Source organism: Haliotis cracherodii, unplaced genomic scaffold (genome assembly GCF_022045235.1).
Source record: "Haliotis cracherodii isolate W230 unplaced genomic scaffold, xgHalCrac1.p SCAF_10, whole genome shotgun sequence".
Taxonomy (NCBI): Eukaryota; Metazoa; Mollusca; class Gastropoda; order Lepetellida; family Haliotidae; genus Haliotis; species Haliotis cracherodii.
The window spans coordinates 885,075-907,847 of record NW_027266265.1 but is presented as its reverse complement, the minus strand read 5'-3'; the positions used below and the strand labels follow the sequence as shown (position 1 = coordinate 907,847).

The window sequence follows — 22,773 nt, the reverse complement described above, 5'->3', positions numbered from 1 at the left end:
CCTTTGGTTATGTTATTACTGTTGTTTTTCTTACATGTATATATATATATATATATATATATATATATATATATATATATATATATATATATATATATATATATATATATGCTCTCTGCCTCATGACATTCATCACGTGATGAAGGAGTAAGCGTATACTCCGAAACGTTGTGTTCCTCACAATTAAGAGGTTGACATCCATCAGTTGTCTCCCCTATATGAATCACTTCCAAATGCCTTTCAAAGACTTAAAAAGATGACTGTTTAGGTTAAATTGCCCGATATTATGTGTCATACTGGATTGGTTAAATGGTTAAATGGGGTGTAATTAAGACAGTTTATAAGAAGGGTAAGCCTTAGTTACCAAACAAGTTACAAACCACTTCCATGAACACTTGTAAGATGCTTGGGTAAAGTTCTTACTTCTGTTGTTAACAATATCACCACTACTTTCATTGAAGGAATGGATATTATATTATAAACAGGTTTGAGCAAGACTGAGGGTGCTGGCGCCAGCCTATAGGATTTCTGCTACTACACCAAATCCGAATCAGTCGTTCGGCCAGCAGCTTTCGAAGAGAAAGACTGAATGTAGATTGAGAGATCTGCATGGCAGCTGTGATTGGATAATCTCGTGTGAGATTTGTTGATGTTTTCAAACATCATTTGTCATATCAATACTATGATTAAGAATTATTGGGATTAAGCAATCACAGGTTTTACAGGATAACGCATCATAAAAGATCACGTGATTAAGAAATCATCGGATAAAAAAAGGATTTACGAATCCTGGTATTCAGCAATTCTTGGATTGAGTGATACTTGAGTTTAACGCCGCTGTGAACAGTATTCCAGTCATATCGCGGCGTGCCATCTTAATGTGTGAGGAAAGCCCGAAGTGATGCAGGTCTTAGACGTTTACCACTTCGGTGATACCCACAAGCAGGGCTATGAAGCTGACAAATCTAGAAACATAATCAGGGCTATCAGGGATTCAAACCCACAATCATAGGTTTCTCGAGTCCCAAAGGACGCAACTCTGCACGTGGAATTGCTGCGCCCTTGACGACTGTGTATTGTCTGGCCTTGTGGAAGATAGCCCACCAAGTTGACACCATCCCAGAACGCAGAGGCTATACCCTCTCCAGCTGACGGGGGCGGTCGAGTAGTGGTTAAAGCGTTCACTTGTCACGCTTCAGATACGGGTTCGATTACAGACATGGTTACAATGTGTGAAGCCCATTTCTGGTGTCCCCCGCCGAGATATCGCTGGAATATTGCCAAAAGCGGCGTAAAACCATACTCACTCTACAGCTGCCGGGACAGTCTTTGCCGTCTTTGGTGGTGGTGATGTTTATGATCAGGTGAACCCAGGTATTATCCTGTCAAAAATCATTGCAATAACCTTTCTGAATCAGCTTCAAACAGAGCTAGATTATTACGAGACCCGGTGTGTTGTGTTGTGCCTGGTGTGTTGTTGATCATATGTCATAGGCTTTAGGGATGATCCTTCCTTCTTTGCTAAAGTGTCTGAGATAATGAAATGTACTCTCTCCTGGGAAATGCACACGGAACTAGCATTTGGAGGCTCATTCATTCGCCAGTCTGCCATCCTCATGATCTCTGGATCATCCTTGTTCTTGCTCAAGCGACAGAGTCGTCTTCAACACTCTCCCCGCTCACGCTTGGTGCCCACCTCGTGACGATAGCATAGGAAAGGGAAGCATTTTCTAGTCTTGTACTGTGGAATATTCATATTTTCTAGTGTTGTACTGTGGAATATTCATATTTTCTAGTATGGTACCCCCTTGGTGCTGCACTGTTACCCCTTGGTGCTGCATTGTTGTGTACCCCCTTGGTGCTGCACTGTTGTGTACCCCTTGGTGCTGCACTGGTGTGTACCCCTTGGTGCTACACTGGTGTGTACGCCCTTGGTGTTGCACTGTTGTGTACCCCCTTGGTGCTGCACTGTTGTGTACCGCCTTGGTGCTGCACTGTTGTGTACCCCCTTGGTGCTGCACTGTTGTGTACCCCTTGGTGCTGCACTGGTGTGTACCCCTTGGTGCTACACTGGTGTGTACGCCCTTGGTGTTGCACTGTTGTGTACCCCCTTGGTGCTGCACTGTTGTGTACCGCCTTGGTGCTGCACTGTTGTGTCCCCTTGGTGCTATACTGTTGTGTACCCCCTTGGTGCTGCACTGTTGTGTACCTCCTTGGTGCTTAACTGTTGTGTACCCGTGGTGCTGCACTGTTGTGTACTCTTGGTGCTGCACTGTTGTGTACCCCCTTAGTGCTGCACTGTTGTGTACCCTATTGGTGCTGCACTGTTGTGTACCCTATTGGTGCTGCACTGTTGTGTACCCTATTGGTGCTGCACTGTTGTGTACCCTTGGTGCTGCACTATTGTGTACCCTATTGGTGCTGCACTGTTGTGTACTCCCTTGGTGCTGCACTGATGTGTACCCCCTTGGTGCTGCACTGTACCCCTTGGTGCTGCACTGTTGTGTACCCTTGGTGCTGCACTGTTGTGTACCCTATTGGTGCTGCACTGTTGTGTACCCTATTGGTGCTGCACTGTTGTGTATCCTATTGGTGCTGCACTGTTGTGTACCCTTGGTGCTGCACTGTTGTGTACCCTTGGTGCTGCACTGTTGTGTACCCTCTTGGTGCTGCATTGTTACCCCCTTGGTGCTGCATTGTTACCCCCTTGGTGCTGCATTGTTACCCCCTTGGTGCTGCATTGTTACCCTTTGGTGCTGCACTGTTGTGTCCCCTTGGTGCTGCACTGTTGTGTACCCCCTTGGTGCTGCACTGTTGTGTACCCCCTTGGTGCTGCACTGTTGTGTACCCCCTTGGTGCTGCACTGTTGTGTACCGCCTTGGTGCTGCACTGTTGTGTACCCTTGGTGCTGCACTGTTGTGTACCCTATTGGTGCTGCACTGTTGTGTACCCCCTTGGTGCTGCACTGTTGTGTACCCTTGGTCCTGCACTGTTGTGTACCCTCTTGGTGCTGCACTGTTGTGTACTCTTGGTGCTACACTGTTGTGTACCCTTGGTACTGCACTGTTGTGTACCCTCTTGGTGCTGCACTGTTGTGTACCCTTGGTGCTACACTGTTGTGTACCCTCTTGGTGCTGCACTGTTGTGTACCCTCTTGGTGCTGCACTGTTGTGTACCCTTGGTGCTGCACTGTTGTGTACCCTCTTGGTGCTGCACTGTTGTGTACCCCCTTGGTGCTGCACTGATGTGTACCCCCTTGGTGCTGCACTGTTGTGTACCCCCTTGGTGCTGCACTGTTGTGTACCCTCTTGGTGCTGCACTGTTGTGTACCCCCTTGGTGCTGCACTGATGTGTACCCCCTTGGTGCTGCACTGTTGTGTACCCCCTTGGTGCTGCACTGTTGTGTACCCTCTTGGTGCTGCACTGTTGTGTACCCCTTGGTGCTGCACTGTTACCCCTTGGTGCTGCACTGTTTCCCTTGGTGCTGCACTGTTGTGTACCCCCTTGGTGCTGCACTGTTGTGTACCCCTTGGTGCTGCACTGTTTCCCTTGGTGCTGCACTGTTGTGTACCCCCTTGGTGCTGCACTGTTGTGTACCCCCTTGGTGCTGCACTGTTGTGTACCCCCTTGGTGCTGCACTGTTACCCCTTGGTGCTGCACTGTTGTGTACCCCCTTGGTGCTGCACTGTTGTGTACCCCCTTGGTGCTGCACTGATGTGTACCCCCTTGGTGCTGCACTGTTGTGTACCCCCTTGGTGCTGCACTGTTGTGTACCCTCTTGGTGCTGCACTGTTGTGTACCCCTTGGTGCTGCACTGTTACCCCTTGGTGCTGCACTGTTTCCCTTGGTGCTGCACTGTTGTGTACCCCCTTGGTGCTGCACTGTTGTGTACCCCTTGGTGCTGCACTGTTACCCCTTGGTGCTGCACTGTTTCCCTTGGTGCTGCACTGTTGTGTACCCCCTTGGTGCTGCACTGTTGTGTACCCCCTTGGTGCTGCACTGTTACCCCTTGGTGCTGCACTGTTGTGTACCCCCTTGGTGCTGCACTGTTGTGTACCCCCTTGGTGCTGCACTGATGTGTACCCCCTTGGTGCTGCACTGTTGTGTACCCCCTTGGTGCTGCACTGTTGTGTACCCTCTTGGTGCTGCACTGTTGTGTACCCCTTGGTGCTGCACTGTTACCCCTTGGTGCTGCACTGTTTCCCTTGGTGCTGCACTGTTGTGTACCCCCTTGGTGCTGCACTGTTGTGTACCCCTTGGTGCTGCACTGTTACCCCTTGGTGCTGCACTGTTTCCCTTGGTGCTGCACTGTTGTGTACCCCCTTGGTGCTGCACTGATGTGTACCCCCTTGGTGCTGCACTGTTGTGTACCCCCTTGGTGCTGCACTGTTGTGTACCCTCTTGGTGCTGCACTGTTGTGTACCCCTTGGTGCTGCACTGTTACCCCTTGGTGCTGCACTGTTTCCCTTGGTGCTGCACTGTTGTGTACCCCCTTGGTGCTGCACTGTTGTGTACCCCTTGGTGCTGCACTGTTTCCCTTGGTGCTGCACTGTTGTGTACCCCCTTGGTGCTGCACTGTTGTGTACCCCCTTGGTGCTGCACTGTTACCCCTTGGTGCTGCACTGTTACCCCTTGGTGCTGCACTGTTACCCCTTGGTGCTGCACTGTTACCCCTTGGTGCTGCACTGTTACCCCTTGGTGCTGCACTGTTGTGTACCCTCTTGGTGCTACACTGTTGTGTACCCTTGGTGCTGCACTGATGTGTACCCCCTTGGTGCTGCACTGTTGTGTACCCCCTTGGTGCTGCACTGTTGTGTACCCTCTTGGTGCTGCACTGTTGTGTACCCCTTGGTGCTGCACTGTTACCCCTTGGTGCTGCACTGTTTCCCTTGGTGCTGCACTGTTGTGTACCCCCTTGGTGCTGCACTGTTGTGTACCCCTTGGTGCTGCACTGTTTCCCTTGGTGCTGCACTGTTGTGTACCCCCTTGGTGCTGCACTGTTGTGTACCCCCTTGGTGCTGCACTGTTACCCCTTGGTGCTGCACTGTACCCCTTGGTGCTGCACTGTTACCCCTTGGTGCTGCACTGTTACCCCTTGGTGCTGCACTGTACCCCTTGGTGCTGCACTGTTACCCCTTGGTGCTGCACTGTTACCCCTTGGTGCTGCAGTGTTGTGTACCCTCTTGGTGCTGCACTGTTACCCCTTGGTGCTGCACTGTTACCCCTTGGTGCTGCACTGTACCCCTTGGTGCTGCACTGTACCCCTTGGTGCTGCACTGTTACCCCTTGGTGCTGCACTGTTACCCCTTGGTGCTGCACTGTACCCCTTGGTGCTGCACTGTTGTGTATCCCCTTGGTGCTGTGCTCTTGTGTATCCCCGCGGTGAGGCGCCGTTGTATATCACCTGGTGCTGTGATGATGTATATTTCGTAGTGGAGTGCTGTTGTTTATTCCTTCTGTTGTACTGCTGTTTATTCCCGAGTGTTGCACTGTGCTGCTGTTTATTCCCGAGTGTTGCACTGTACTGTTGTTTATTCCCGAGTGTTGCACTGTACTGCTGTTTATTCCCGAGTGTTGCACTGTACTGTTGTTTATTCCCGAGTGTTGCACTGTACTGTTGTTTATTCCCGAGTGTTGCACTGTACTGCTGTTTATTCCCGAGTGTTGCACTTTACTGCTGTTTATTCCCGAGTGTTTCACTGTACTGTTGTTTATTCCCGAGTGTTGCACTGTACTGCTGTTTATTCCCGAGTGTTGCACTGTACTGTTGTTTATTCCCGAGTGTTGCACTGTACTGTTGTTTATTCCCGAGTGTTGCACTGTACTGCTGTTTATTCCCGAGTGTTGCACTGTACTGCTGTTTATTCCCGAGTGTTGCAGTGTACTGTTGTTTATTCCCGAGTGTTGCACTGTACTGTTGTTTATTCCCGAGTGTTGCACTGTACTGCTGTTTATTCCCTAGAGTTGCAGGTACCTGATCACGGCGAGTTTCTCACGTTTGTCCATTTTCTAAGGATCACACACCACTGCGCATTTCTGACTTGTCACAGAAAAACAATTTGCTCAATTGACTTAAGTGTTTGTGGATTTAACTACATGACATCATGTAAAGTCCACAATTCTCAATTTGTCTACCATATGCCTCCGTGGTTGTTCAGGTGAGTAATCACCTTGCCTTTGCGTGTGTTTGTGATGAGTGCCAGGCTCACCCGTTACCTCACTTACATCACTATTTCATTTGTGGTTCATACACACATGGTCTTGCTCTAGTCGGAATCGTACTATGGACTCTGGTTTATGCAGAACTCCCTCACGGTTATGGAAAGTTTCCATATATTTAAAATGAGATCGGCATATCACGTGCCTCTGCGTGCGTATTAAGCAGTGTGTTACGAAATAAATGAAGAAGTTATGTCCTTAGTGTTAGCAGACCAGCGAAGACGTCAAACAATTGGACTGGATTCACTTGCTTCGATCATTGATTGAGACGATTCAACCCTCACATTTCTACAATTGTACATGTTTGTTTGTTTGTTGTTTAACGCCGACTCCAGCAATATTCCAGGTATATGGCGGCGGTCTGTGTAATTAATCGAGTCTGGACCAGACAATCCAGTGATTGATCCCAAGCAAGTGGGATACGATGACATGCATCAACCAAGTCAGCGAGCCTGACCACCTGATCCGGTTAGTCGCCTCTTACGACAAGCATAGTCTCCTTTTAGGGCAAGGTTGCTGAAGACCTATTGTACATGTAGGGTATTGTGTGACTTCAAACGAGTCAAAACAATGATTCTTGTTATCATTGTAAATGATAAATTCATTTTGTATGTAAATTTTTATTCTTATCAACCCTAAATTGTTAGATAGGCATTACTAACAAGAGTTTGACAGTAACGTGGCTATATCCCCCGCCCCCGTTGCAGAATTTATCACATAATTAAATCTAAACAAACCCTGACCTTATTTAACCGAGGTGAAAATTGTAAAACAAAAGAAGAGTTTGGAACCTAAGTTCATCTTGCTGCCATTGAAACGTAAAATATAAAAACTTCTAAAATTTCTTTATAGCAAAAGGCACCAGTTCAGCATGTACCTGACAAACCTGCAAAGTTTGATGAAAAAATATTGAACGGTTTATGAGTTATGTTCCGGAAACGAACCCTACCCTCACAGAACCTAAGTCCATCTTGTTGCCATGGAAACGTAAAAAAATAAAAATTCTAAAATTTCTAAATAGCAAAAGGCACCAGTTCAGCATGTACCTGACAAACCTGCAAAATTTGATGAAAAAATATTGAACGGTTTATGAGTTATGCTCCGGAAACGAAACGTGACGGACGGATAGACGTACGGGCGGACGTAAGGATGGACAGACGGACGGACGGACGGAGCCCGTTTCTATATCCCCGCCAAATTTGTTGGGCGGGGCATAATAAGTTGACGAATGACAAGGTAGACACAATTGTATTGATAACAACTTCTTAAAAAGCGACGTTTCAGTATAGATCCTTATAAATACTGTTGTCAAGCAAGGCTGAATGAGGGACATAGTACAGAATATATAGAGGCTATTTAATGTGTTTTTTCAAATACCACTTTTATCTCATCGAGTGAAGTGGGGAGAGTCTAATATTTTCACGAGTGACGCAGTTATAGAACCCCGAACATTTTAACTGAAACATTGTTGCTTGCTCTCATGAATTAAATTAGGAAAGTTCTGTTCTCGGAAAATTCAAGCGGGCGCTTCTCGCCTCGGCAGTACGTCTCGCTGTCGCCAGTTGTGCCTAATGTCTGGCGAAGCATGTCCGGCGCAAGAGTGATATTAACATTGCCATAGATGTTATTTCCAGACATCAGACACGTCAAACAGTTCCTGTGGTCAGTTGAAGAGAAGTTATGCACCTGCTGTTGAGACAGTCGGCATCTGACGTAAACGCAATGTTTTGATTCAGGAGAAAGTAGTTCCGGCACCTCGTTTATCACCAGTGACTGATATCTTGATCTATCGTCAGTGATAAATTCCCGTATTTCATTCATATGTATATAATATATATAGTAGGTGGAGGATTGACAGTAGAGGATTAACAGTAACATTAATAGCATACATGAGTGGGATAACATAGGTAGGTGTGACAACAAAGGGATAATACTGTCACAACATGATGGACTGATAACACACAGGTGGAAGCCAATAGGGACATGAAGCCAATTAAACAGGATAAGTGATTATTGCTTGATGAGTTGGTGATTGATGGCTTTTGGCGGCGAATGTGGACTGCTTCTGTTAGTATTCTTTTACTGAAATCATGGAGGTTGTTGGAGAGGAGTTGGACGTTGTCCGAGTTGATGTTGTGATTAGGACTGTTGCTGATATGGTCCGAGATGGCTGATTTACTATCGGATTTAATGATGGAGGTTTTGTGCTCTTTCATTCTGGTGTTGATTGGGCGGGATCACGTTGATGAAACATCTCACTGAGTGGAAACCTGGTCACACAAGTAACAAATATCGCGGGAAGGTACTGACGGCAGGTACTTGCTTCCTTGTTATAAGGGACGTCAGTCTGAATTTTCTATCTTAAAAGCGAGAATTTGAAGTTTCTATCTTAAAAGCGAGAATTTGAAGTTTCTATCTTAAAAGAGAGAATTTGAAGTTTCTATCTTAAATTTGAGTTCAAGTTGAGATCGGTCTTCAGGGAAAGTAACGGCAGATGAGGGTTGTCTTAGTCTTTGCCTCTGATCTCCACCACAGCGATGGCGCAGATCATCACCTTTCCGTCCTGATTCTTGATATTCACTTTGGCTTTGTACACCCCCTGGAACAGAACACGTTCCACTTTAACCAATCACAGATGTCAGTATCGAGTGGGCTTACGTTCTGGGTGAATCCATTTATCGCCAACGAAGTTCCAATGAATGAACACAATCTCGGAACGACTCCTATGCTACACTACAATGTGTAATATATGGCGGGGGTCAATTGTTAGTCAATTGTTCAATTGTTATTGAAGTGTTATTAAGTTCAATTGTTATTAAATTTTATGTCAGACAATTGTTATATCGACTTCAACCCTTTGTTTCCAGGTCAGCTGATCCTGACACTTTAAGTGGAGTGAGTGAGTGAGAGTATGGTTTTACGCTGCATTAAGCAATATTCCCGCAATATACCACGGCAGGGGAACCAGACATGGGCTTCACACAGTATACTCATGTGGGGAATCGAACCCGGGTCTTCGGCGTGACGAGCGAACGCTTTAACCACTCGGCTACCCGATCGCCCCACTTTAAGTGGACAACCAGGATAAAATCGTTTATACTCGCCCGTCGTTCATTATTCAAGTGGTTTCCTCAGACTAAAGGCAATGAAACCACGATCTAACAAGCATCATCTTTGGACATTGGCAGAAGAATCGAGACATGCAATGAGATGATGGGTTGTCCATATTAATGGTAAATGTGGTTTTAGGGTTCAATCATTGTTAAATGATAGAATTGTTCTTCAGCAACCATGCTTGTCGTAAGAGGCCACTGACGGGATCGGGTGGTCAGGCTCGCTGACTTGGTTGATGCATGTCATTGTATCTCGATTGTGATGATCATGATGTCAATCACTAATTGTCTGGTCCAGACTTGATTATTTACTCACTTCTGTCATATAGCTAGAACACTGATGAGTTAGGGCGTTAAACAACAATCTCACTCACTCACCCTAGAAGTTCTGTGTAGCAGCATGATTTGAATGACTGAGCTTTATAAGGGAATTCATCCCCTAATTAATATGACCGCAAACATGCTGATGCGACAATACGCCGCCTTCAGTAACAAATATACGTACATCATAACCTTTGAGGATGAGCAGGTTAGAGTAGGGGTAGCTTCCATGGATAGTCGCTGTAAAATCAAGAACTGAACATTATAGAATCACAAATGCATAGTAAATGCATTTAAATACTTAATGAAACATCAGGAGAAAGTCGCTAGTTGGGTAGCCTAGTGGGTATCGATTCGCACAGAAGATCTGGGTTCGTTTCCATACATGGGCACTGTGGTAGATGCCTTGTGGGCCCCGGTCGTGATATTTCTGAATATTACTATAATGTGTATCAATCAATCACTCGCCCATCCACAAACCCACACTCAATCACTCACTCTCACACTAATTTACCTACCCACCCTCATTCAATCACTCATTTACCCACCCACCCACCCTCATTCAATCACTCATTTACCCACCACCCTCATTCAATCACTCATTTACCCACCCACCCTCATTCAATCACTCATTTACCCACCCATCCTCATTCAATCACTCATTTACCCACCTGCCCTCATTCAATCACTCATTTACCCACCCACTCTCATTCAATCACTCATTTACCAACCATCCTCATTCAATCACTCATTTACCCACCCACCCTCATTCAATCACTCATTTACCCACCCATCCTCATTCAATCACTCATTTACCCACCTGCCCTCATTCAATCACTCATTTACCCACCCACTCTCATTCAATCACTCATTTACCAACCATCCTCATTCAATCACTCATTTACCCACCCACCCTCATTCAATCACTCATTTACCCACCCATCCTCATTCAATCACTCATTTACCCACCTGCCCTCATTCAATCACTCATTTACCCACCCACTCTCATTCAATCACTCATTTACCCACCTGTCCTCATTCAATCACTCATTTACCCACCCACCCTCATTCAATCACTCATTTACCCACCCATCCTCATTCAATCACTCATCTACCCACCTGCCCTCATTCAATCACTCATTTACCCACCTGCCCTCATTCAATCACTCATTTACCCACCTGCCCTCATTCAATCACTCATTTACCCACCCACCCTCATTCAATCACTCATTTACCCACCCATCCTCATTCAATCACTCATCTACCCACCTGCCCTCATTCAATCACTCATTTACCCACCCACCCACCCTCATTCAATCACTCATTTACCCACCCACCCTCATTCAATCGTTCATTTACCCACCATCCTCATTCAATCACTCATTTACCCACCCACCCTCATTCAATCACTCATTTACCCACCCACCTTCATTCAATCACTCATTTACCCACCCACCCTCATACAATCACTCATTTACCCACCATCCTCATTCAATCATTAATTTACCCACCACCCTCATTCAATCACTCATTTACCCACCCACCCTCATTCAATCTCTCATTTACCCACCCACCCTCATCCAATCACTCATTTACCCACCACCCTCATACAATCACTAATTCACCCACCCACCCTCATTCAATAACTCATTTACCAACCATCCTCATTCAATCACTCATTTACCCACCCACCCTCATTCAATCACTTTTTTACCCACCCATCCTCATTCAATCACTCATTTACCCACCCACCCTCATACAATCACTCATTTACCCACCCACCCTCATTCAATCACTAATTCACCCACCCACCCTCATTCAATCACTCATTTACCCACCCACCCTCATACAATCACTCATTTACCCACCCACCCTCATTCAATAACTCATTTACCAACCATCCTCATTCAATCACTCATTTACCCACCCACCCTCATTCAATCACTCATTTACCCACCCACCCTCATACAATCACTCATTTACCCACCCATCCTCATTCAATCACTCATTTACCCACCCAACCTCATACAATCACTCATTTACCCATCCATCCTCATTCAATCACTCATTTACCCACCCAACCTCATACAATCACTCATTTACCCACCCACCCTCATTCAATCACTTTTTTACCCACCCATCCTCATACAATCACTCATTTACCCACCCACCCTCATTCTATCACTTTTTTACCCACCCACCCTCATTCAATCACTCATTTACCCACCACCCTCATCCAATCACTCATTTACCCACCCACCCTCATACAATCACTAATTCACCCACCCACCCTCATTCAATAACTCATTTACCCACCCACCCTCATACAATCACTAATTCACCCACCCACCCTCATTCAATCACTCATTTACCCACCCATCCTCATTCAATCACTAATTCACCCACCCACCCTCATTCAATCACTAATTCACCCACCCACCCTCATTCAATCACTCATTTACCCACCCACCCTCATACAATCACTAATTCACCCACCCACCCTCATTCAATAACTCATTTACCAACCATCCTCATTCAATCACTCATTTACCCACCCACCCTCATTCAATCACTTTTTTACCCACCCATCCTCATTCAATCACTCATTTACCCACCATCCTCATTCAATCACTCATTTACCCACCCACCCTCATTCTATCACTTTTTTACCCACCCACCCTCATTCAAACATTAATTTACCCACCCACCCTCATTCATTTACCCACCCACCCTCATTCAATCACTCATTTACCCACCATCCTCATTCAATCACTCATTTACCCACCCCTGCTGCCTTCACACTTCGTGGTTTCAAAACCCAAACACAGGACCTCTGAAAGGCGCTCAATAACGTATGTATAGAGAGGATTACCGCCCTCTTGTAAAAGATACATATTCAAGATACATACGCATTTGATAAATTTAAACTAAGTTGATGACATTCATTAATATGCAAATAGTCATTTTTTTACAAAAGATTCGAAATTTAGAACTCTCATTTTGAGTAACGAAAAAAAGTGATATTAATGAATACTTACGTCCGGCCATGAAAGGGCAGTGGAAGTATTTTTTTATGTCCTTACAGGAGAGAGGGAATGTGTCGTCAAAGATAGGGTTTTTTATCTTGTTGAAGTACAGTGCCACGTCAGCTGTTCCCTGTTTGAAGTCGTGAGCTTAAACATAATGGGTATACAAACATGAATTAATGGGATGGTGCTGACAAACCTTGAAACAACATAAAAACGAACCTGGATACGAATATGAAGGCAGTTTCCTTTGCCCTGATACGTTACCAACGTCTGGCGTTAACCCTGCATGGAAATGATTGACATCAAATCACATGAACAAGAGTCTTACTTGGGCGTTGCGGATGGTACTTACGGACTTTATAGGTGTAGTTGACAACGATGCTGCCCTCGGGGTCGAGAATCTTGGGCTCCCACGACACAGAGAAATTAGCATCAGGTGGGCCTGGAATGTAACGGGATAGTGTCCTAGAATGAGTGAGTGAGTGAGATGGGTTTAAAGCCGCTTTTAACAGTATTCCAGTTATATCACGGTGTATCAGCTGAATGTGGGAGGAAAGCCCGAAGTGATGCAGGTCTCAGACGTTTACCACTTCGGTGAAACCCACGGGCACGGGTATGCTGCTGACAAACCTAGAAACATAATCGGGGCGAACCGGGATTCGAACTCATGATCGTAGGTTTCTGGCGTGCCCAAGAGACGCAACTCTGCACAGCGAATCGCGGCGCGTTAGACGACTGGGCCACCCGTGCCCCCCTGTCCTAGAGTGACTTGTTTGAATCAATACTGGACGTCTTCTGATCCCTAACCCTAGTCGTTTTTATACTCCTGAAACCTCTTTATCTTCCAGTACCCAACCCTGTTCGTGTTTATCCTCCTGAAACCTCTATGTCATCTTGTTCCTAACTTAGTCGTGTTTATCCCCCTGAAACCTCTATGTCATCTTGTTCCTTAGTTGTGTTTATCCTCCTGAAACCTCCATGTCATCTTGTTCCTAACTTAGTTGTGTTTATCCTCCTGAAACCTCTATGTCATCTTGTTCCTAACTTAGTCGTCTTTATCCCCCTGAAACCTCTATGTCATCTTGTTCCTTAGTTGTGTTTATCCTCCTGAAACCTCTATGTCATCTTGTTCCTAACTTAGTTGTGTTTATCCTCCTGAAACCTCTATGTCATCTTGTTCCTAACTTAGTCGTCTTTATCCCCCTGAAACCTCTATGTCATCTTGTTCCTTAGTTGTGTTTATCCTCCTGAAACCTCCATGTCATCTTGTTCCTAACTTAGTTGTGTTTATCCTCCTGAAACCTCTATGTCATCTTGTTCCTAACTTAGTCGTCTTTATCCCCCTGAAACCTCTATGTCATCTTGTTCCTTAGTTGTGTTTATCCTCCTGAAACCTCCATGTCATCTTGTTCCTAACTTAGTTGTGTTTATCCTCCTGAAACCTCTATGTCATCTTGTTCCTAACTTAGTCGTCTTTATCCCCCTGAAACCTCTATGTCATCTTGTTCCTTAGTTGTGTTTATCCTCCTGAAACCTCCATGTCATCTTGTTCCTAACTTAGTTGTGTTTATCCTCCTGAAACCTCTATGTCATCTTGTTCCTAACTTAGTCGTCTTTATCCCCCTGAAACCTCTATGTCATCTTGTTCCTTAGTTGTGTTTATCCTCCTGAAACCTCCATGTCATCTTGTTCCTAACTTAGTTGTGTTTATCCTCCTGAAACCTCTATGTCATCTTGTTCCTAACTTAGTCGTCTTTATCCCCCTGAAACCTCTATGTCATCTTGTTCCTTAGTTGTGTTTATCCTCCTGAAACCTCCATGTCATCTTGTTCCTAACTTAGTTGTGTTTATCCTCCTGAAACCTCTATGTCATCTTGTTCCTAACTTAGTCGTCTTTATCCCCCTGAAACCTCTATGTCATCTTGTTCCTTAGTTGTGTTTATCCTCCTGAAACCTCCATGTCATCTTGTTCCTAACTTAGTTGTGTTTATCCTCCTGAAACCTCTATGTCATCTTGTTCCTAACTTAGTCGTCTTTATCCCCCTGAAACCTCTATGTCATCTTGTTCCTTAGTTGTGTTTATCCTCCTGAAACCTCCATGTCATCTTGTTCCTAACTTAGTTGTGTTTATCCTCCTGAAACCTCCATGTCATCTTGTTCCTAACTTAGTTGTGTTTATCCTCCTGAAACCTCTATGTCATCTTGTTCCTTAGTTGTGTTTATCCTCCTGAAACCTCTATGTCATCTTGTTCCTAACTTAGTTGTGTTTATCCTCCTGAAACCTCTATGTCATCTTGTTCCTAACTTAGTCGTGTTTATCCCCCTGAAACCTCTATGTCATCTTGTTCCTAACTTAGTTGTGTTTATCCTCCTGAAACCTCTATGTCATCTTGTTCCTAACTTAGTCGTGTTTATCCCCCTGAAACCTCTATGTCATCTTGTTCCTAACTTAGTCGTGTTTATCCCCCTGAAACCTCTATGTCATCTTGTTCCTAACTTAGTTGTGTTTATCCCCCTGAAACCTCTATGTCATCTTGTTCCTAACTTAGTCGTGTTTATCCCCCTGAAACCTCTATGTCATCTTGTTCCTAACTTAGTTGTGTTTATCCTCCTGAAACCTCTATGTCATCTTGTTCCTAACTTAGTCGTGTTTATCCTCCTGAAACCTCTATGTCATCTTGTTCCTTAGTTGTGTTTATCCTCCTGAAACCTCCATGTCATCTTGTTCCTAACTTAGTCGTCTTTATCCTCCTGAAACCTCTATGTCATCTTGTTCCTTAGTTGTGTTTATCCTCCTGAAACCTCCATGTCATCTTGTTCCTAACTTAGTCGTGTTTATCCCCCTGAAACCTCTATGTCATCTTGTTCCTAACTTAGTCGTGTTTATCCTCCTGAAACCTCTATGTCATCTTGTTCCTAACTTAGTCGTGTTTATCCCCCTGAAACCTCTATGTCATCTTGTTCCTAACTTAGTTGTGTTTATCCTCCTGAAACCTTAAAGCTTGCAGTATCTTCTTTAAAAAATTTATTTTCATATCTGCCAGTCTCAACGACAAGTTTGAAATTGCAACAGCTAAATCTAGAATAGAAAGTTCTCAAATGTTGAGAGTGAGTGAGTGAGTGAGTATGGTTTTACGCCGTTTTAAGCAATATTCCAGCAACATCACGGCGGGGGACACCAGAGTGAGTGAGTGAGTGAGTATGGTTTTACGCCGTTTTTAGCAATATTCCAGCAATATCACGGCGGGGGTCACCAGAAATGGGCTTCACACATTGTACCCATGTCGGGAATCGAACCCGGGTCTTCGGCGTGACGAGCGAACGCTTTAACCACTAGGCTACCCGACCGCCCCGGGGGACACCAGAAGTGGGCTTCACACATTGAGAAAGATCACCTATGCTTCAATACTTTTAAATATATAAAGGTCGGAGCTTTGCTCCAGAGTAACTTACGGGTGAATGCAAGTCCCAGGTACTTATATAAAGATACTGATTCTATAGGTGCACCATCAAAAAGCCATTTTTCATACGACCTTAAGGGACGACCATTTCTAAACACAACAATCTTAGTTTTATTCAGATTTACTTTCATGCCAGTATGGACTTTGCTGAGACATCTTCAGCAAACAGTAGGGAGCACAGATCATTCATAGACGGGGTAACAGTGATACCTTGCCCACCCTATCTTAGGGGAGATAACTTGTTTATTGATATAATAAATACTTGTGGACTTAAAACACATCCTTGACGGGTGCCAATGTTAAACGTAAAACACTTAGATATACCTTTGGGGGTTCTAACATAAGCAGATACATTATTATGCATTGATGCGACTGTATTCAAACATTTACCCTCAATACCAGCTTCACACAAAGAGTGCAGGAGAATATCAAGTCTTCGAGTGTCAAATGCCGTGGAAAAGTCAAAGAAGAGGCAGTAAAATCTGACTTTTCTTACAAATGTATTTTTTAGCCACAGCTTGTAATGAAAACATAGGGGAGTAATGAGCCCTTAAAGGACACCGGCTTGTTGTCCATTAATCATATTATGGTTGGTTGATTAATTTCTCCAGTGGGTCGTTCTGTAGAAGGAAGCAAATCATCATCAATATCGGAGGGGGGGGGGGGGGGGGGGGGGATGTTGACTGGTTCCACAGACAGGAGTGACATGAAGTAATCCATCCACTGCTGACGAGATACTGACTGTGAGATGACACGACACATATTACACTGTTGAAGTGTTCTCCAGAATAGTTTAGAGTCCTTACTAGCTGTTACTATTTTAGGATGAGATTGCCACTATTTCAGGATGGGGTTGCAACTATATTAGGATTAGGTTACCACTATTTCAGGATGAGGTTGCCACTATATTAGGATGAGGTTGCCACTATATTAGGATGAGGTTGCCACTATTTCAGGATGGGGTTGCCACTATTTTAGGATGAGGTTGCCACTATTTCAGGATGAGGTTGCCACTATATTAGGATGAGGTTGCCACTATATTAGGATGAGATTGCCACTATATTAAGATAAGGTTGCCACTATATTAGGATGAGGTTGCCACTATTTTAGGATGAGGTTGCCACTGTTTTAGGATAAGGTTGCTGCTATTTTAGGATAAGTTTTCCACTATTTTAGGATGAGGTTGCCACTATATTAGGATAAGATTGCTAGTATTTTAGGAATAGATTGCCACTATATTAGGATGAGGTTGCCACTATATTAGGATGAGGTTGCCACTATATTAGGATGAGGTTGTCACTATGTTAGGTTGAGGTTGCCTCCATATTAGGATGAGGTTGCCAGTTGCCACTATATTAGGATGAGGTTGCCACTATATAAGGATAAGGTTGTCACTATATTAGGATCAGGTTGCCACTATATTAGGATCAGGTTGCCACGATATTAGGATCAGGTTGTCACTATATTAGGTTGAGGTTGCCACTATATTAGGATGAGGTTGCCAGTTGCCACTATATTAGGATGAATTTGCCACTATATTAGGTTGAGGTTGCCAGTTGCCACTATATTAGGATGAGGTTGCCACTATATTAGGATGAGGTTGCCAGTTGCCACTATATTAGGATGAGGTTGCCACTATATTAGGATCAGGTTGCCAGTTGCCACTATATTAGGTTGCGGTTGCCACTATATTAGGATGAGGTTGCCACTATATTAGGATGAGGTTGCCACTATATTAGTATGAGGTTGCCACTATATAAGGATAAGGTTGCCACTATATTAGGATGAGGTTGCCACTATATTAGGATGAGGTTGCCACTATATTAGGATAAGGTTGCCACTATATAAGGATGAGGTTGCCACTATATTAGGATGAGGTTGCCACTATATTAGGATGAGGTTGCCACTATATTAGTATGAGGTTGCCACTATATTAGGATGAGGTTGCCACTATATTAGGATGAGGTTGCCAGTTGCCACTATATCAGGTTGAGGTGGCCACTATGTAATCCAGGGCACTTATTATGTGCAGCACATGTGAAGCGACCGGACTTATCAGGCATGCACCTCATGCAACCTACGACTGAGTGTATGGATACCAAGGCTTACAATGCCATGCTAGTCAATCGTGGACGTCACCACATCCGTTGTGAGTGACATGGCAGTGTCATATCCTCCGATCAGCCTTAAGCACTGTCTTCAATAACTAGGACAGGCTTCAAATCACGATGTTGATTTTGCTTCATGATCAAATGTAAAGATGGAGATGAATGGATAATCAAAAATCAAGCTAAGTTGTATTTATTTGAACACAAAATCTATACCGTCACATGCATGCAAAAGAATGCGCATACGCAAAGGCACTCACACGCGCACGCGCACACGCATCCGTATATCACCCATCGATCTTACCGCAGCTCTGCACATGGCCGGCATCAGTGACCTGTGTCCTGACGTCACGGCCATTGAACAAGCCGTAGAACGCGTTCCGAACAGCCTCCTTCAGTAACAGGTTGCCTTGCGCCGACGTCAGGAACGCAAGGAAAAACACCAACGTCAGCGTGATCAGCGACTTCATCTGCAAAAATAAATGCTAACAGATAAGAATCATCAGGGGAATTAATGGCGTGCCCTATGTTCTTTGGCGTTCGATATATATATACTCTGCAAAACACCCTGCAAAAGTGATTTTAAATGTATATGTTATATATCATATAAATAAACAACAGATGGTAATCGATTGTTCAAAATTGACACGCAACATTGTCTTGGACCCAGGTTCTATATGGAGCACGTGGATCAGTAGATTTTCAGGGTGAAGGTCATCGGCTCTCAATATCTTGTATGGCCACCAGGGTCCGAAACTGGCTGGCATCGTCGTCCCATGGAAGCAATCAGATCCCGAATTGTGGCCTGGGGAATGTTCACCCACTGTGCCTGCTTGTGCCAACTGTCGTAGGTTCTGTGGTTGTTGCTGACTTGCTCGCAGTCGTTGATCCAGTACATCCCATAAACGTTCGCTGGGTTTAAATCTGGAGACCCGGAGAGTCATGGCAGGACCTGGATATTGTGAATCCTGAAAAAGGCTGTTGTCAGTCTTGTCGTGTGAGGTCGGGCGTTGTCTCGTTGGAAAATGACGTTCGTTTGTTGCATAATGGGAAGGACATGTAGGCTAAGAATATCATCCGTGTAACGTTGTGCCGTTAAATTCCCCAGAACTTGCACCAAGTCTGTTCTACCATTGTAGGAGATGGCTACCCACATAATCACACTACCACCACCAAATTTGTCCACTTCATGTATGCAGTTTCGTGCCTAACGTTCCCTGCGACGCCTGTAAACGCGACATCTACCATCCGCATAGCGAAGTATAAAACATGACTCGTCACGAAACCAAACTTGTCTCCATCGCAGTTGTGGCCACACTCTCTGACCTTGACACCACTGACGTCTAAAACGACGATGCAGGTCTGTCAAAATGACACCTCGAACTGATCGTCTTGCGCCGTAGCGGTTCTTCCACATAAGTGACTTAGCTGTATGAATCTGTCCCGTTCTTCTAGTAGTGATACGTGGTCGACCGGATCTGGGAAGGTCACGTGTTGCCCCGTGTGTCTGATAAATGTTCCACAGTCTTGTAATGGTGTTTGGTGCTACGCTGAAAAAACTGGCTACAGCTGAAGATGATTCTCCTGTTTGCAGTCGGCCGATGGCGTTGTTGCGTTGGGCTTCCGTCAGTCGTGGCATGTCTTCGCTGTTCCCTGGGTGTACGATTGTGATGACATGCAAATGAAAACCCAACGTTTTTATAGCCCAACAAGTGATGTTGCACGTGCATGTCATGTTGGTGTGTTTCGGCGCCAGGCTCTCACGTGGTTTTTGTTTTTTTGCAATGTTTCCATCTTTTCACCAAATGTCTGCAGTACCCCATTCATCCCAGACAAATCAACCCCAATCCATGCAAAATCACCAAATCATTTTTGGTGGTTTTTTTTATGGATGTCGGTAACACTGTCAGATATTTACGATTTTAGTACTTTTGCGGGATTATTTTGAGAGTATAGATGTATAGAGTATAGATTATGTTAATTGTGGTTTATTATCATAACTTTCCATCGTAACTGTTTTTTGTTTTGTTTTTATATGTTTTGTAAATATTTGTTCATCGTCTTGCATTTTAACATGACAGGAAATCTACATAAGAAGTTACAATAAAAGGGCTTATCGTTCTCCAACTTGTCCATCTATTTTAAGGTGGACCGAATGCTTGGCTTGTACATCGTCTCTCCAGTACAGGTCCTACAAACTAAACAATCGGCACAAGGATATAGTTCCCTGAACTGTGGACCAGGTCGTCAACCCATGTAATCTGCGCCTTATTAGCTCTATCATATACCCTCGCAGTCATGTCCGTGTCGAAACGCATCCTGGTAACGTAAGACAAGATAACAGTCTGGGTGTTGTTGTACGCCGCAGACAGCAATGTTCCCGCTGTATCACGACTGACTGTACTGACAGCGTCACGCCTTGACCGTGCAGACCGGCGGGCGACAGCACGAGCACCTGTCCACATGGGCTCAACTGGGTCACACGGTGCGGCTCATCAATCGGCAGCTGGAAGATGTGGTTCTGGGGATGTGGCCCGGAATCACCAGGAAGCAAGACAAGCTTCAACAACACATATCAAACACATAAACCTGCCTTACATGTTGAAGCCCCATGAAGATCCGGGGTAGAGTAGGTCTTTAGCAACCCATGCTTGCCGAGAAATGTGACTATACTTGTCGTAAGAGGAGACTAACGGGATCGGGAGGTCAGGCTCGCTGACTTGATTGACGCATGACTTCGTGTCCAAGTGTGTGGAGTTGATTACCAACCAACACTCCACTATACCCAGATTGACATAGCTGAGCGTTGAAGGGTGATAAACTTCGACTAAACGCAGTAGCCCAGTCTTTGTAGAAACTGATCATTATGTGTACTGGAAGCTTGTGGTTATATTGGAATGTCATCGTACAATAGGGTAACACATCACTGCTGACATATACAGTTTATAACCTGGAAGTGTATCAGCGTAAGTACGGTAATACTGTGACAACAAAACGACTAATTTACTTCCTTCTCTGAATATGTGTACATGACACAGAATGAATACCGGGTGTGTGAGTCATAGCGAGCCATACATACCCTTACCCTATCCCCATAAATGTACCCTTTACCATACATTACCCCTTACCCTTATCCCAACAACAACAATATACCCCTGGAGCCGTTGAGGCAAGAACCACATGTAACCCTAGTAACGGCCCCCAGGTCACACCCTTTACACTATGATCACGTGACAGGGTGTGGGTAGCCGCTGGAACAGTGATGGGTGTGATTACATCTCGGGTGGCGTGAGATCATTCCGTGTATAACTCTCAGTATACTAAACACGGCCAAATAGGACCCGTTATGTCTCGACTTGTACCCATGTAATGGCGTGTCCTTACCGTGGTAGGTGGTGTCGTGCAGGGCGCCCGTCCAGAAGTGATCTAGCTGCCTGTGTGCGTCAAGTGGTATGCGAGCTTATGCAGGAAGTAGATGCAAATTCTGGGTTTCCCCATTTCAACATACTTCCTGGTTGGAATGTCATGTGATATGCGATAGACTGGGGTCTTTTGTAAATCGTTGTCAGTCGGGTGTTGTGGGGACAAAGGCATGGGTGAACACTGGCATTGCATTGGGGGACGCGTTAAGATCCGGGCTAGAATAGGGGTGTGTTTCTCAGTCTGGTAGACCTCCATTCACTGCTGTGTTATATGTCCGTGTCTTCATTTGGAACACAAAAAGAACAAGTGACCAACTATATATATTAAGCTCCACTTGATTGTATGGGGGGGGGGGGGGGGGGGCGGGTGGCCCAGTCGCCCAGTCGCCTAAGGCTCTCTTGAAAGACATGTCGATTCGGGGAACTGACTAAACCTACTACAATAAACCTGTTCGAAGGCCACGTCAATTTTCGAAAACTAAAAACTCGACCAAATGACCAAATCTGCTAATGATATTATTTATCATATAAGGGTAAGACAAAGCCAACGGTCAAGTTGAAAACGATATCCATTGGGGGCATGTACGGATAAATATGCAAATACAGAAGGTCAGGTAGGTTGGTTACTGCTTTCAGTGTTTACAAACAAGTATGGCGGAGGCTATGTCTGTCGACGATCGGGTGCCTGGACAAAATATTTTACTAGAATAATTGTTATAATCATCAAATAATGGTCTATACCAAAAATTGGTGTTCAAAAGGTGCGAAGCTAAGGCCTTTCATAAGTGTTGATAATCTTGGAGATCAATTCCCGTACTTGAGTTTGTTGGCTGTTTAAATCTGGGATTTGGCCAATAAGGTAAAGCAAACGTGGCAAATGTGACATTTCAGACATTTGTTTGCCCTTTATCAACTCTCGCTAAGGGAAGAATACTGATAGTCGCGATAGGTGATCAAAGACAAACTTCCTATGTTATCTGCTGGCAATTGTCTTTTTTCCTATACGGTCAATTACACCACTGTCTAAAAACAAGTTTTATTTGGAACTTTGTGGTAGGTGGTTGATTGTTGTCACTGTCCGAAGGAGTAATCACTGACAC

At 44.8% G+C, this 22,773-nt stretch overlaps 1 protein-coding gene across 1 annotated transcript; it reads right to left on the bottom strand.

The window, feature by feature from the left end:
- Positions 1 to 6,849: 6,849 nt before the first annotated feature.
- Positions 6,850 to 21,761, bottom strand: LOC139453951 (uncharacterized). Its single transcript, XM_071235394.1, has 6 exons — positions 21,636 to 21,761; positions 18,556 to 18,721; positions 13,035 to 13,124; positions 12,692 to 12,826; positions 9,838 to 9,893; positions 6,850 to 8,818 (listed from the first exon to the last, which is right to left on the bottom strand). Exons 2-6 carry the CDS (start codon positions 18,719 to 18,721, stop codon positions 8,726 to 8,728), a joined length of 540 nt encoding a protein of 179 aa, XP_071091495.1. The 5' UTR covers positions 21,636 to 21,761; the 3' UTR covers positions 6,850 to 8,725.
- Positions 21,762 to 22,773: the final 1,012 nt, after the last annotated feature.